A 13,966-nucleotide genomic window follows, 5' to 3' on the forward strand; every position below is an offset into this window, starting at 1 on the left:
TGGAGGCTTGTTTCTGTTCCCAAATTACAGACTGACTCAAAAACCCTGACTCCAACCCTGCGTTTTGCCACCAAACAGAACACCCACTTCCAAATATTAACAAATTCGGCTCAGGAAACAGAGGGAGAGGAAAATTTCCAGCCTCAAATGGCTGGAAATTAGCACTTATTGTTGGCCACATGAAAGCTCCAGATAATCTTCTACAGAGGAAGAATGGTTTTGTTCTTCCAAGCACTTTACATAACTGTAGCCTGTTATGTATGGCTCGCTCTCTGCTTGCTATGAACAACAGCTGCTGATCTCCCCATGTTTTCTGTAGGCACATCCTGCTGGCAGTCTTCACATGGTATCTGTATGCAGTCAGGCACTTCCAGCCATCTACCAGAAAATGTGTCTGTGCAGGGAGCCTCTTTAAAACCCAGAGAGCTGTGGTTCCCTCACCCAGTTAGCTTGTGGGAAGACGGAGCTGAAACCCATCACTCAACCTTGGTGATTCAGCTCCTCACCCCAAGGAAGCTGTTGAGATACTTGTGGAGCCTGAATGAGGAACATCAACTTTGAGCATGGACTTGACCATGTGGCTCCTCTCCCAGACTTGCACTTCTCTGAAATAGGACCTACACCCATGGTGGGACAACCCCTGCTAGAGGATGAACCTGAGACACATGGATTCAGTGCAGAGCAAACCTGTCACTGAGCAGCAAGGATCTGACCCAGCTTGCTGTATGTACCTGTGGCAATGCAATCACAGTCCCCAAAACAACTTTTGTAATGGAAATTAGGACTTGTTCCAGATCAGAAGGTAAGACGTGGAGGTTTAACATATCCTCCCCATACACAAGCCCGTGTTTCCATAATGCCTTACATTCAATTCAGGTGTACAACTCTGCTACCATGCTTCTCATTATAGTTTATGAAAGGGATACCAGGAGAAGGGAGAGAGAGGAACAAGAGAAACTGTCCTGCAAATCAAAGTCAAAAGTGCTTTTGTGCACAGGTGTTGACAGCTTGATTGAGGAAAAATATTTTTTTTTCTCCGTTTGTTTCAGAGGGAGAATTTATAACAGGTCTATGAGAATCAAATGGTTGCTTAATGAAAATAAGAGGAAGATAATCAGAGAAGCAGAGCTCAGTCCTGCTCACATAAGGAATAGAAAAAAGCATGACATTTGTGTGTCATTTGCAAGCTATTTCAGATTCCAATATGCAGATAATTCCTAAAACTCAATACAAATGCTTTGTAGTTGCCCAGTCACTACAGGACATTCACAGTGCAAGGAGCTGTAATGGTTATCCAAGGCGAGATGAGGAAATAAGCCTAGAAAGCACAACTCCTGTAACAATTTATGGGTGTCTATTAAGCTTGTACCATATGCAATTAGCAGTTTTAAGAGTATTTACAGATAGAACAAAATCTCTGTTAACGCATGTGGAAAAAAAATTAAAAAAAAAAAAAGAAAAAGTCTTTTTAAAGCCAGAGTAAAGAAATGGGCTTCCTTGAGTTCTAGCCTAAACAGAAAAGTAAGTTTTCGCGTAGCCAGTGTAAACACCTGGTACAGTAGGGTTTGCTATATGCCATACTGTAGGGTACAGTTTTACTTTGGCAGGTTCATGCACTCGAAGACAAAATTTTCCATGTTGGATTTCTAAAATTCTGTGAAAAATGGTAAGTCTCTCACTTTCCTTCAGAATTCATCTCCACTCCTCTACCTGTTGCGTGTCTTGACTATTTAGCACAGGCTCTGTGGTGGGCCACCAGCTGTGAAGAGGTAGCAGCCTCCCCATGAAACTGGGGCCACTTGAGGCACTGTCCATCCATCCCACGGCACCCCTGCACCAAGCCATCAGCAGGGTTACTTGCTTCTGACCAATGCAGGCACACCAACTAGACTTGCCTGGCCTGGGGCAGATTATTTCCTTTTATTTTCTCCAGCCTTTATCAAAATTTGAAGACTGTTGTCCTTTGCTCTCCTTAGGACGATCCTAATTCTTTTAGCATTCTCCTTTCAGGTCTTCATTTCCAGATAATTTTTTGTTGCTCTATTTAGATCTTTTACTTCACTGCATCCTTGAAGTGCCATTTCTCACAGTAGTGGCAGTACATGTGTGTCTGCAAAGACCTGTTGTACTGACACAGAAGGAATTACATGGTCTGTCACAATTTATTCTTGCCGAACTGTTGTCTTTTACAACAAATGTTGTTGTCTTCTAAGCACTTACAAATGGTGTGCCTTATATCATCAGTTTTACTGTAGACAGAACAACACATTGTTATGCAAAGAATGTTTTAAATAGCTTTTGGTGTATGAATGTAACAGCAACATGCAAAAGAAACAAAACAAATTAGGATAAATCTGATTAGAAACTAGGGCTAGATTAGAAGTGATTTCTGTAATAATTTGGAAGATTTTTTTTATATGCAACTCATGAACTTTTTTGAACTATTTTTGAGCTATAAAGTCTGTTTTGGGGGGAGAGGCTGCTTTTTCCCACCCCATCTTGGGCATAAAGGCTAACATACCTCCAAGCAAGATAACAAAACCTGCTAGTTTGGGGTTTATGTGGAGCCACCCAAAGTGTTAATTTCTATCAAGAAGCATGGTCTACAGAGATTTTTAACAGCTTTATCTAGATCTGCATATTTCTGGTACAGTTGAATGTATCAAGCAATTATTTTATAGCCTGCACTGCAAGGCTACTGTGCTCAGTTGTCATCTATCCCTGAAAACAGGACCTATAAAAAAAATCCTAACAAATTAAAAACCTGCCTTGGGCAGCTTAGCATTGCTCCACTTTCTCTGCCACCTGGCCCATGAATCTCAGTGCCATGAAGGAATAGTACACTCAATCTGTGCCTGAGTAATATTAGCCAGGGTGCTGCTGGAGCTTTCACCTGCCCAGGAAACCAAAGGACAAAAACCTGGCATAGAGAGATTCACTACAGTGCCTGCTCATAAGAAGAAAAACAATAAAGCACTGACATAAAGAAAATTTAGTGAAGAACAGTAAAACAACAACATAAAGGAAATTCACTATAAGCTGAGAATTCATTCTTTGCTTATGACTTGGGCAACAACATCTACCTTCCATAGGAGGCCTTTTAATTTGTTCAGCTTTCGGTACTCTCAGAATATTTGAAAAAGAATACAAAGCTCATGATCCTTATTTATGCACAGGAGCATGGCATGTTCAGTTCATTGAGAAGATGGCTTTGGTGACAAGGTTAACATAAAATAAAATCCCACTCTCTTCAGTTCCTGCCAGTTCTTCCATCCACTGTGCCCAGTGCAACACTCCTGCCCTTAGACCCTGCATCTAAGTCCACAAACAGGATGGTAATGATAATAAGGTTGTTTTTGAAAGTGCTTTAAAAAAAAAAAAAAGAGGAAAGAAGGAAGGAAGGAAGGAAGGAAGGAAGGAAGGAAGGAAGGAAGGAAGGAAGGAAGGAAGGAAGGAAGGAAGGAAGGAAGGAAGGAAGGAAGGAAAGAAGGAAGGAAGGAAGGAAGGAAGGAAGGAAGGAAGGAAGGAAGGAAGGAAGGAAGGAAAGAAGGAAGGAAGGAAGGAAGGAAGGAAGGAAGGAAGGAAGGAAGGAAGGAAGGAAGGAAGGAAGGAAGGAAGGAAGGAAAAGAATGAAAGATATTATGAAAGATTTTCATAATAACAAAGAAAATATGCAAAAAAAAAGTTGTGCAAGGTATGTAACAAATATAGATGGAGTCTAATTTCAATTTGTTTTTTTTTTTTTTTTTTTTCTGTTTTTGTATGTTTGTTTGTTTGTTTTTCCAAAGCTAAAAATAACCAGTTATTATGGATAGCTTATGTAACAACAATCCTAGGAGGTCTGTAAGTCTAATAAGAATAAAGTTCTACCACATTCAGAGAAGATAAAAGGTCCATTGAGGTAGAGGTCAACTATTTTCATATAGATAAATTTACATGCTTTCACCTAGCCAAATTGATGCTGTTTGTACAGCAAACTCACACTGGAGTGATCAGCTGTTTTATGCTGCTAGCGGGCATTCCTGGATGTAAATGGTTTTGTCTTGCTGCCAACTAACATCCTGAGGGCCACCATCTCGGGACATCAGACTACTGATGCAGATCCTTCTTACTGTGAGATTAACCTTATTGCTTATAACAGATGAAGGATGCTACTATGGACTAATAGATTTTCATTTTTGTCCAAGGACTAAAGTAAATTTTATCTAATAAATTTGATTTTTATTTTTTTTTTAACTTACTCTGGTCAGCAGTGCCCAAATGCATGAAACAGCAATAAAAGCCAACACTGCATAAACCTACAGATGAGATGAAAGAAGAGTGCAGCAGCACACAAAGAGAGGGATACACTCCATCCATTATGTATATCCATTATGCCCATTGTAAACATATACTTGTAAATGAAGTATACTTTAATCATTACGATTTTAGAATGGAACTTCAACACAACTTGGATTTATTTATCCTAATCATTACTAAGTTGTTTTATTCCAATCTGACACACTCACACTCTTATCTCACCTCTTGAAAGGTTAACTTTTACCATAAGGTTTCCTAAATTAGTATTTTCTGTCTGATTAGGAAATGACACTCTACAATATCAGATAGGAACAATTTGACACCCATATCTGACAAAAGCCTTTAAAACAAGACATTGTTCTGTACAGTAGCCAAACACTCATTAAAACGTGTGAACTTTCCTTAGAGCAGAGATTGGAACATACTTGGCTGAAGACAAATGACACCTCTTTGCCCTTCCTATCCAATGAATTTCCTTATTTTGGGTTTGAGGCAGAAGGAAACAGGAAAGAGTGGTGGTACTGGAGAAGATGGGCTGGAGCTGGCATACTTCAAAGGCAGATGCAGTAGGCTAGAAGATGTGTATTGGGAGGTAGAACCTAGATCTTGTATCCAATAACCTGATGCTCTATCACTAAATGCTCATGGTAAAAAAGATAGAAAATCTGCTTTTTGCCATTGTGTTCAAGAGATACCATTTCTGCAATGCTGACTGCTCAATAACTTTTTTTGTCCTCAAAAAAAGAGATATAGTAACTCTTGGGGATGTCAGGGCTGGGATGTCTCACTCTGTTAATGTGCTTTTCAGGAACTGTGTAGTGATGGGACAAGGAGTAATGGCTTTAAACCAAAAGAGGATAGATTTAGATTAGCAATAAAGAAGAAATTCTTTGCTCTGAGGGTGGTGAGGTCTAGGCTGCCCAGAGAAGCTGTGGATGCCCCATCCCTGGCAGTGCCCAAGGCCAGGCTGGATGGGGCTTTGGGCAACCTGATCTAGTGGGAGGTGTCCCTGCCCATGGCAGGGGATTGGAACTAGATGATCTTTCATGTCCCTTCCTACCCAAACCATCCTACTGTTCTACGATTCTATGTAGAATTGTTCTATGTTCTACCTGAGCAATCTCATACTGCTCATTAGCCCATTTGTGGATTCAGCACTTAGCTCTGGGCAGCATCAAAAACTATGTAACTGTTACTTCAAAGGTACGATGCTACGTGGCACCAGAACAGGTACTGAATGTGTGGTGCAATGAATATTTTAAAGATTTTACACTGGCTCTGACTGTATTACATTGGCAAAAGATATCAATATGCCATAAAATGCTGGGAAGTCAGTATATGACTGGGAACAAGATGCACAGTAATTTATCTGCAAAAGCTTGAAGGCTGATGGAGGTATGTACTTAGGATGTGAGGAGCCTGCCAGAAGAATGTTATTGCCTTATGCCATGAATGAAGTAAAATGTTTTTTCCTTCTACTCATTTCTGTCTTCACTCAAAACTGAGTATTAGGTAACTTAACCTGTGTACATGACCAATTTTCTTTATCTCCTAAATTTGTAAAGAATAGTGTATGTTCTTATTAAGAACCAACTATGTGGGGTGAAAAACAATCTAAAATGTATATTGTGCTGGCATGAAAACTGTGCAGGTCCAGGGCCTTTCTGTACCCAGAAATGGAAGATATTAGCAGCCTCCAACCAGGAAAGAAAAAAACAAATGAAAAGAAGTAAGCTCAGGCCGTGATACCTATTTGGTTGCAACTAACAGTGAACCAGTCTTATTGAGAAGATTGTGTAAGCAACCATCAAACCATCATAATGTGCAACAGCCTGCAGTGAAAGATTCACATACCTCACCAATTTAATAGGTCTTCCTTTTGATTTATTTTTTTCCTCACCCCCCCTCCCATTTTTTTTCCCCCTAACTACTATATAATGCCTGATACACACATGCTGGAAAGTATAAGGGTAATGGGGACAGGGAGACATCTTCGAGCAACTCATGGTTTATTGCTGAGAACTATACAGTGCATTGGGGAAAAAGGCCAAATGCTGATTTAGCTTCATTGAATCCCGTAAAATTTATCTGAATTTCATAAGAGTAAATGAAAGATGATTTTTTTTTGTCCTTTTTCAATCCATTTCACCATTTTTTCTAATGGTTTGTACTGTATTGTTTACAAGAGTATTGCTGAGGGAAGTGGCTACTACAGTCTAAGAGTTGTCTTAGCAGGATATATAGAGATGTATTTCATATAATTATAAAGCTGGAAAAAAGACAAAAGCATTGTCTCTGTAAAATTATTTTAAGATTTTCCCTGTTGTAAGAAGATTTTTATCTGCTTGCTAATATAAAATGTCCCAAAGTTCTGTAAAATGGCTTTTAGGGGAATACTTAATATAATTTTGCCCAAGTCAACTGCAAAAACACGTAGCAATTTCTGTAAAACTACAGGACCAAATTAAAAACATATGGAGTCCTTCATACTGTGTTTGGTCAGGGGTTGATTTTTTTTTCTCTTGGCTCCCCTTGCACGAGGCTCACTGGGAGCTGAATATGCTATGGGCTAGTATAAGTTATAAAAGTTCTAATGTTCTTCTAATTTATGATAGCTGCTAGAGGCTGTCAGGCCCAGGTCCCCAGAGCACAATGAATCCCACTTCTCAGCTTGCTGCTATCGCTGATAGCACAATACCAGCAGTATGAGGAGGAAAAGCAGGTATTCCTTAACACCACGCAAATCTAAATTTAGGTATAATTTAGACGTTACTTACCTTCCAGATTCAGAGCTACCACTGCCGTGTCATCCTCTAATCCTTCAATCACCTCGCACTTATATCTTCCATAATCCTCCAGCATTATATTTGTGATTACGAGGGAGGCATCATTTTCACTGCTTTCTCTCAGAAACACTCTGCCCTGGTACTTTCCGTAGCTCTTTCTGTGGTGTCCCATCGCAACAAAGACGTCCACTTCTTTGAGGTAATCTGAGGTGAGTTTGGTCCACTTGACACGGATTTTGTGGGTTCCTGAGCCAGCTATTGATGTGTGTTCGTGGTAAAATTTACATGGCAGTGTGACATTGCCACCCCGCTGCGAGAAGATTTTGGCTTGTTCTGCTACCACAAGTAGACGGGGTCCATTTTCTTCTAGGATTCAAGCAGAAAAATAGAAAGGAGAATGAGTCTGCATTCCACCTTGTGCAGAACGGACATGACCATTAGCTGTAAGTCCACAGGATCATTTTGTGCAATCATTTTGTACCTGTACAGCAGTAAGGCATGCAGACTAGTTGTATACAATTATTTACATAGTCACACATATACAAGCTAGTAACAGGCATTGAGGTGAGATTCAATAGCAAGCTACAGCTTTACTTCCCACGCTGTGTGGAGAAGTGCAATATGTGTGCACAGAGTGGCCAAAATGGTTTGCAGCACTGTCCCCTGTGTAGGCAGAGGCCATCCTACATAATCCATAGTCATAATGATAGAGGTGCAGTGATATATCAGTAGGGTTGTAGAGTTGGTGTATGAATGCTATCATCCGAAAACTGCTTGATGCAAGCACCCTGTATTTCCCTGTGGCTTGTTCCAGAGCTGTCAATCAGCACTGCCCTCTTTTCGTAACTCAGTTTATATATGCGAACTGAGCTTATTCAGGCAAAGCCTCTAATGATATGGGATGCAGCAAATCATTCTCACAGAACAGGAAAAGCGTTACAGTATCAAACAGCATTGTCTATAAGGACACGGGAAGTGTCAGCGTAATTTAAAATGGCCTGTTTTCTTTGTGTATTTTATTCTAACCTTCGAGCTCCTCTGCTGACATACTTCTGCTAACATCAGAAAGTCCAATTTGTCTTCAAAACCATAAAATCCTGTCCTTTTCTGCCCTCTTTCCTGATCATCTCAAGCTTTTTTTCCCCCATCTTTTTTAACCAATATCCTTCAAACTTGTCACCATTTTATCTTTAATGTTTTGATCTGACTTTTCACACCAACCCATTTTTAGCTGACAGGCTCCTGTCCTCCTTTACCCTTTCCCCAGATTCCCTGCTCCCTTTTCTCTGTAGTAGGTCACTACTGCTGATGCTGCTCTGTGTTTAGGATAGTCAGCTGGAGCAGCTTGCTTCCAACCTCGTCTCTCTGGGGCTTCTTTGACAGGCTGTGTTGCCTTGGGAAAGCCCTGGAAAGCACAGGTTTGATGGTGGCAGCCAGCACATGTAGCCAAATGCTAGAGTATTTCCTTCTTTCAGTAACTCTTGCCTCTCTTTTCATACAAAATCGATTTAGCAAAGCACAGTGCTTCTGTAGATATTGCTGTCCTCTGTCAGTACAGACACTGACTGAAGCTAGCAATCACCAGCACTCAGCTTGCTAGAAAAGAATTACCGACCTCACATAACTGATTACAAAGAATCGCAGAATCATTAAGGTTGGAAAAGCCCTCCAAGACCATCTGGTCCAACCATCCCCCTTCCACCAATGTCACCCACTAAACCATGTCTCTAAGCACCACGTCCAACCTTTCCTTGAACACCCCCAGGGACAGTGACACCACCACCTCCCTGGGCAACCCATCGCAATGCCTGACTGCTCTTTCTGAGAAGAAAGATCTCCTAATTTCCAGCCTAACCCTCTTCTGGTGCAACTTGAGGCCATTCCCTCTAGTTCTATTGCTAATTGCAAAGACAAGCCAGTCGAGCATGAACCTGCATCTGCATAAGAAAATAAGCTATCCTGAACATGTAATCCTTTGCCAGGATATGCTGTGTCAAAAGCATCACCGCACAGGATAGCCTAGCCAGAGAAGGTTCCTCCAGAATGAACAAGCTCAGGTGTTGCAAGCTGGGTTAGTAAGATAGGAGACCCTCCTAGCTAGTGAAATTGCTTAAACCACCCCACCCCATGCAAGTGGTGTTCTTGTCCTTCGTGCTGGCAATAAGAGGGCAGCATTTGAGGAGAGAGATGGCAGGGCACTATGGGAAGAGCTGCCAGCCCTGCTTTCATCGGAAGAGGAGAAGGAAGAATGGGAAGGCAGCCAGGATGGCTTCTCTGTTGCTTTCCCAGTTTCCATCAGGGACAAAGAAGTCCCACAGACTTCTGTCTACCTTGGGAGGAAGAATGTTGTGCTTTTGGGTGGTTACTGCTGAGAAACCTGAATCAGAGCTCAGCTATGTTGTGTCTTTTACACTGAAACAGGCAAGCTAATAAATATTAGCAGACAGGAGGGAGAGTCTGACTCAGGTTGTTAACGCTAGCTCTTTCTAACAACAGCTCGCCTGTCCCAGCGAGGGCTGGAGCCTTGCCTGGAGCACTGTCACCTCTGTCTCAGGTGCCAGCATCCCCGTGCAACCCCGTGTCCCTCCGGGCTGCCACCCACCTGCCCCGAGGCCCTTTGCTCAAGGGGTGCCTGAAGCTGTGTTCCAGTAAGAGCCAGGGATGGAGGAGATGGGAGGCTGAGGAGTGAGGGGGAGGCACAGCTTCTTCTCAGGCTGAAGCATCCCCTGGGCCCCGATGTGTTGTGACATGGTGACCGGATGGTGGGAGATGGGGTGAGCGCTGCGCTAAAAAAGAACAATTCTTCCCCAGAACTACTTTGTTCAGAAGAATCATCAGAGAAGTTGTGAGGTGAATGGCCGAACAACTGTAAACTCTGCAAACCACAGATAACGCCTCGCTAAACTGTTGCCTCCAACAGGACAGTTTGGGCCTTGTCTGGGGATGAGACAGACCAGATGCACGGCCACACAAGAGCCTCAGACACCACTTCAAAATGCGCTAGCCTTGCTGTCCCTCAGTGGTGCCAAACCAAGGAGGTAAACACTGGAGGAGAAAGGGTATCTGCTGTAGCCTCTGTTCTGCTCTCCCTCTCCCATGTCTGACAGCTGGGCCACCAGCAGTGCTCTTCCTATCATCCTTACTCTGTACATGCCTTGCCTTGACTGCAGCAGTGCGGTTCCCAGTTCAGGGACACCAAATGGACTTGCTCTCACATTGCTACGACCCTCAGCTTGGTCACACCAGCTAGCTTATTGTCTTTTTTGTTTGTTTGTTTGTTTGCTTGTTGGTTTTTTTTTTTTTTTTTTTTTTTTTTTTTTTTTTTTTTAGCTTAGTTTTGTTTTGTTTTCTTTTCTTTTAACTGGCTTTTGCAGTCAGGAGGATAGTCAGCTGGAGGAAGCCAGGTTTGCAAGGAACACGGTGTGGGGCAGGAAGGATGAGTCAGGCTGCAGCCCATGGCAAACAACTTTATTCACATTATACATCAAAACTGTCCAGAATTTCATGCTGACCCTGGTACAGAACTTGATTATTCCCATATTTTAATGGAATAACTTACAGAGCAGCAATGAAGGGAAAAAGTACTTTTTTTTTTTTTTTTAGAATAAAAATAATCCTGTTGGCGTTTTTTCTTTGCCCTTAGAAGTCTTCACAGATGTGTTTTGTCAGTTAGAACATGTATTGCTTAGATGTTCCACACTGTTAGGAAAACCATTAAGTTAATATCATTGTGCCTTGCTGGCTTAAATAAATATAGAGTTGTTTCTTGCTTTCTTGTACTAGTATCTGGGACCTCAGCATAGCTCTCATGCTAAAAAATCCTTACTCTTTCTATAGAAGTAGCATGTCTTGTTAGTGTACTATGCTTCTTTAAAAATATTTTCTGTGATAAAAATAATCCCCTATGATTATGCTTTTCCTCTGATCTCACTTATTCACACTGAATGGGAGGAAATATGTTAAAGGGGCTGTATTAACTCAAGTTTAAGTTTCTAGTAATCCTAGCATTGCAAGAAAAACAGCAGTGAAATAGCAGACTTTCTCTCGTCTAAACTACTGCCATCTTATACCTTAAATATACTTTAAATGTGCATTTATTTCAGTATAGATAAAGAAATTGCATGAAGATCTGGCTGCAAGCACGTTTTCTCTCAAGTGGGACCTACCTCCTTGACATACTTCCATAAACTTCCTGGCATTAAATCTATATTCAGCCCTATGGCTACTGCCCAAATTTGGGGTTAGTTCTGATTTTGCATTGATAGCAGGGCAAAGGAGCAGAATTTAGTCACCAAGTAGTTAGCATTAGTATCACCACCTTTCAGCACTTGTTAGCCCCAAAAGAGGGAGCAGAGGATGAGTAGAGCAGAAATCATGGCACTGTCTCAGTACCTTTTCTGATCGGAAGGAAACGTTCTTGGGTTGGGTGCTGTGGCATTAAGACAGAAAAAAACAAAATATCACACAGAAACGGTATGGAGATTCTGAATTACCTTTAAATGTTACGCATGGGAAATTACACTAATGTAGCATGGTGAAGGCAAATTAATAATTTAAATTGATGTTTAATATGAAACCTTCTGCTTCTGTAATAATTTTTCATGACACGAGTACACTGGTACCTACAATGCACCAGTAATGTAACAGACCTAGATGTAAGGCCTAATAAGCAGACCTGAATGCCTTTAATAAAACCGAGATGCCAACAGCAGGTGAGGTTGTTCCGTGCTGATATTTCTATTACATGCTGTTTCAATATGCCACACTATGAAGAGGAAAGAAAGTTGTGTTGATGTGAAAGAAGCAGCTCAACTATAAGAGACCGCATGATGGATTTGGGGGTAATCTTAATTGTCCTAAACGACAACAAAAGTATGAAGAAATTTTAAGGAAATACAACACAATAACATGAGATTTCAGTTAGGATTGTGTTGTGTTTTTTTTGTTGTTGTCATTGCTAAAGAGTTGGTACCCTAAGGTGTACATATGTTTTTGTGGCGGTAGGGAGGAGAGTACACATCACTTAAACATAGTTTTCTCATTTGCTTTTATCACACAAAAGCTAAAGTGCAAGGACACTTGTATGCAAACAAACCAGCAGAGAGCAAGGTGTAAAGCCTATCTTGAAAAGATGATTTGGCTAAGTAGTCTGGGATAACAGCACAGCCTGACCAAAACCATGAAATGCATTACAAGCTTCAGGAAAGAACATAAAGTCAAGGAAGAGTTAAATGCAGCTTTAGATATTTCATAAATTTTGCTCTTTGATAGTGGAATAAAACCACAAGAGAAAAGATATAAACAAAGGAAATGGGCCAGGAGAAAGAAGCAAAAACGTAAGACTGGTGGTAAAGGTATGGGGAAAAACCATCTAGCAGATGCAAAACTGGACTGAGGTCTTGTTTCACTGTATTAACCAAGGAAGGGAAGAGAATTGGATGGCCTATTGCCGTGAAAGGCTGAAAAAACAGAAACCCATGCTGCTCATGAGAAGCAAGAAGAGATTTCTGGCTGGAGAGGATCCTGAAAGACCTCCAGTCTTGGCTGATGTGTATCTGGACAACTCGTACTGACATCTTTCTGCTTGGAACGGACCAACAGAGACTACATAGATCACGTGTAGCTGCGAGGAATCTTTGAGGATATTCAGAGTGGAAAACACTCAGCCTGGAACTTACTTTATGGATGGACATTTGCTAATTCACTGATTACTAGTCTTCCGTGACCGAGACACTAATTGTTGATAAGAAAAACTCTAAGGGAAGAAACCGGGGGAAAACTTTATGGGAAAACATGGTATCTATGCCTACTGCACTGCTAAGTCTGAGAGACAACAGGAGTTTTTATACTAATGGAGGGCAGGAAAGTGGTGCAACTAGCCAGATCTCCTGGCTCCTGACACAGAATTGCTAAGGGAGCCAAAAGCATGTTGTAACAGCCGTCAGACCAGAAGATGGTATTAATCAGTGGCTCTTCAGGAATGCCAAGTAAAAGAAAGAGGTGATGAAGTGGCCGCCTGCATTAGTACACAGACCAAAAACATGTCAGGAAGGACTGTGAAAGATTTTCCTGCAGCAATGAAAAAAGTCTTCTGAGCAGGCATAGGTTCATTTTGGAGTGTGGAGTGACCACACAGCTGGAGATGGAAGACAACAGAGAAATGACGCAAGTGCTAAACTAACATATCTTACGTTTTCAGTAAGGTTGTCTTTGATGTTCTGAAAGCAGGATATAGTTTAAAGTACATGAGTGCACTGATACAAAATAAGAATGTAAAGATGAAACCTGAGCTAAGAAAATATAGTCTGTTCAATGAAAAGCGTGGAGGAACTCACCATCTGAAGTACTGACGTTACTACTGGCACTTGGTATGGCAAACCCGAAGGCGGAGATATCAGCTTGCTTATCACTTCAGTGCACTGTAGTGTAGCCTGTCACTGCACTACAAGAATAGTACCATATGTTTCTGCACAACAGCAACATAACATATACATATATGTAAGGAGAGTAATTTAACTGTTAACAGGCCTATTAGTCTGACTTCAACAGCAAACAGGACTTTAGGAAAATTTTTGACGAAAAATTATTGAAGAAGAAATAGAATTAGAGTAAATCACTAGGAACATGGATAAAATGCATCATATTCTGACCAAAGGGTGTCAGATTAATGTTATATCAATCATATAATAAAACTAAATATATACAGCCAGGAAAATGGGATTCATTGATTGCTTGGATTTCAGGGAAATGATTTGGGAAATATAGGAAATGAGGGTGGAGAACACAGGTGTTTGATGGAAACTTTGCTAAATGTGTAAAAACTTTACACATTTAAAAAGAGGAGACTGCAATTGCTTGGGTTATAGCATAAATGATTGGCC

The 13,966-nt window shown here is 41.1% G+C and overlaps 1 protein-coding gene across 7 annotated transcripts in view; it reads right to left on the reverse strand.

Annotated features, from left to right (window-relative positions):
- Positions 1-13,966, reverse strand: part of HAPLN1 (hyaluronan and proteoglycan link protein 1) — a 59,830-nt gene that overhangs the window by 11,572 nt on the left and 34,292 nt on the right. For 5 of the 7 annotated variants that reach the window (XM_027446782.3, XM_038170733.2, XM_027446779.3 and 2 more), the window contains one exon: positions 7,077-7,451. In XM_027446782.3, the coding sequence (XP_027302583.1) occupies positions 7,077-7,451 (375 nt within the window). The remainder of the gene's footprint in view (positions 1-7,076; positions 7,452-13,966) is intronic. The other 2 variants (XM_072031267.1, XM_005012887.6) reach the window with 1 other exon arrangement.

Source organism: Anas platyrhynchos, chromosome Z (genome assembly GCF_047663525.1).
Source record: "Anas platyrhynchos isolate ZD024472 breed Pekin duck chromosome Z, IASCAAS_PekinDuck_T2T, whole genome shotgun sequence".
In the NCBI taxonomy this organism is placed as follows: domain Eukaryota; kingdom Metazoa; phylum Chordata; class Aves; order Anseriformes; family Anatidae; genus Anas; species Anas platyrhynchos.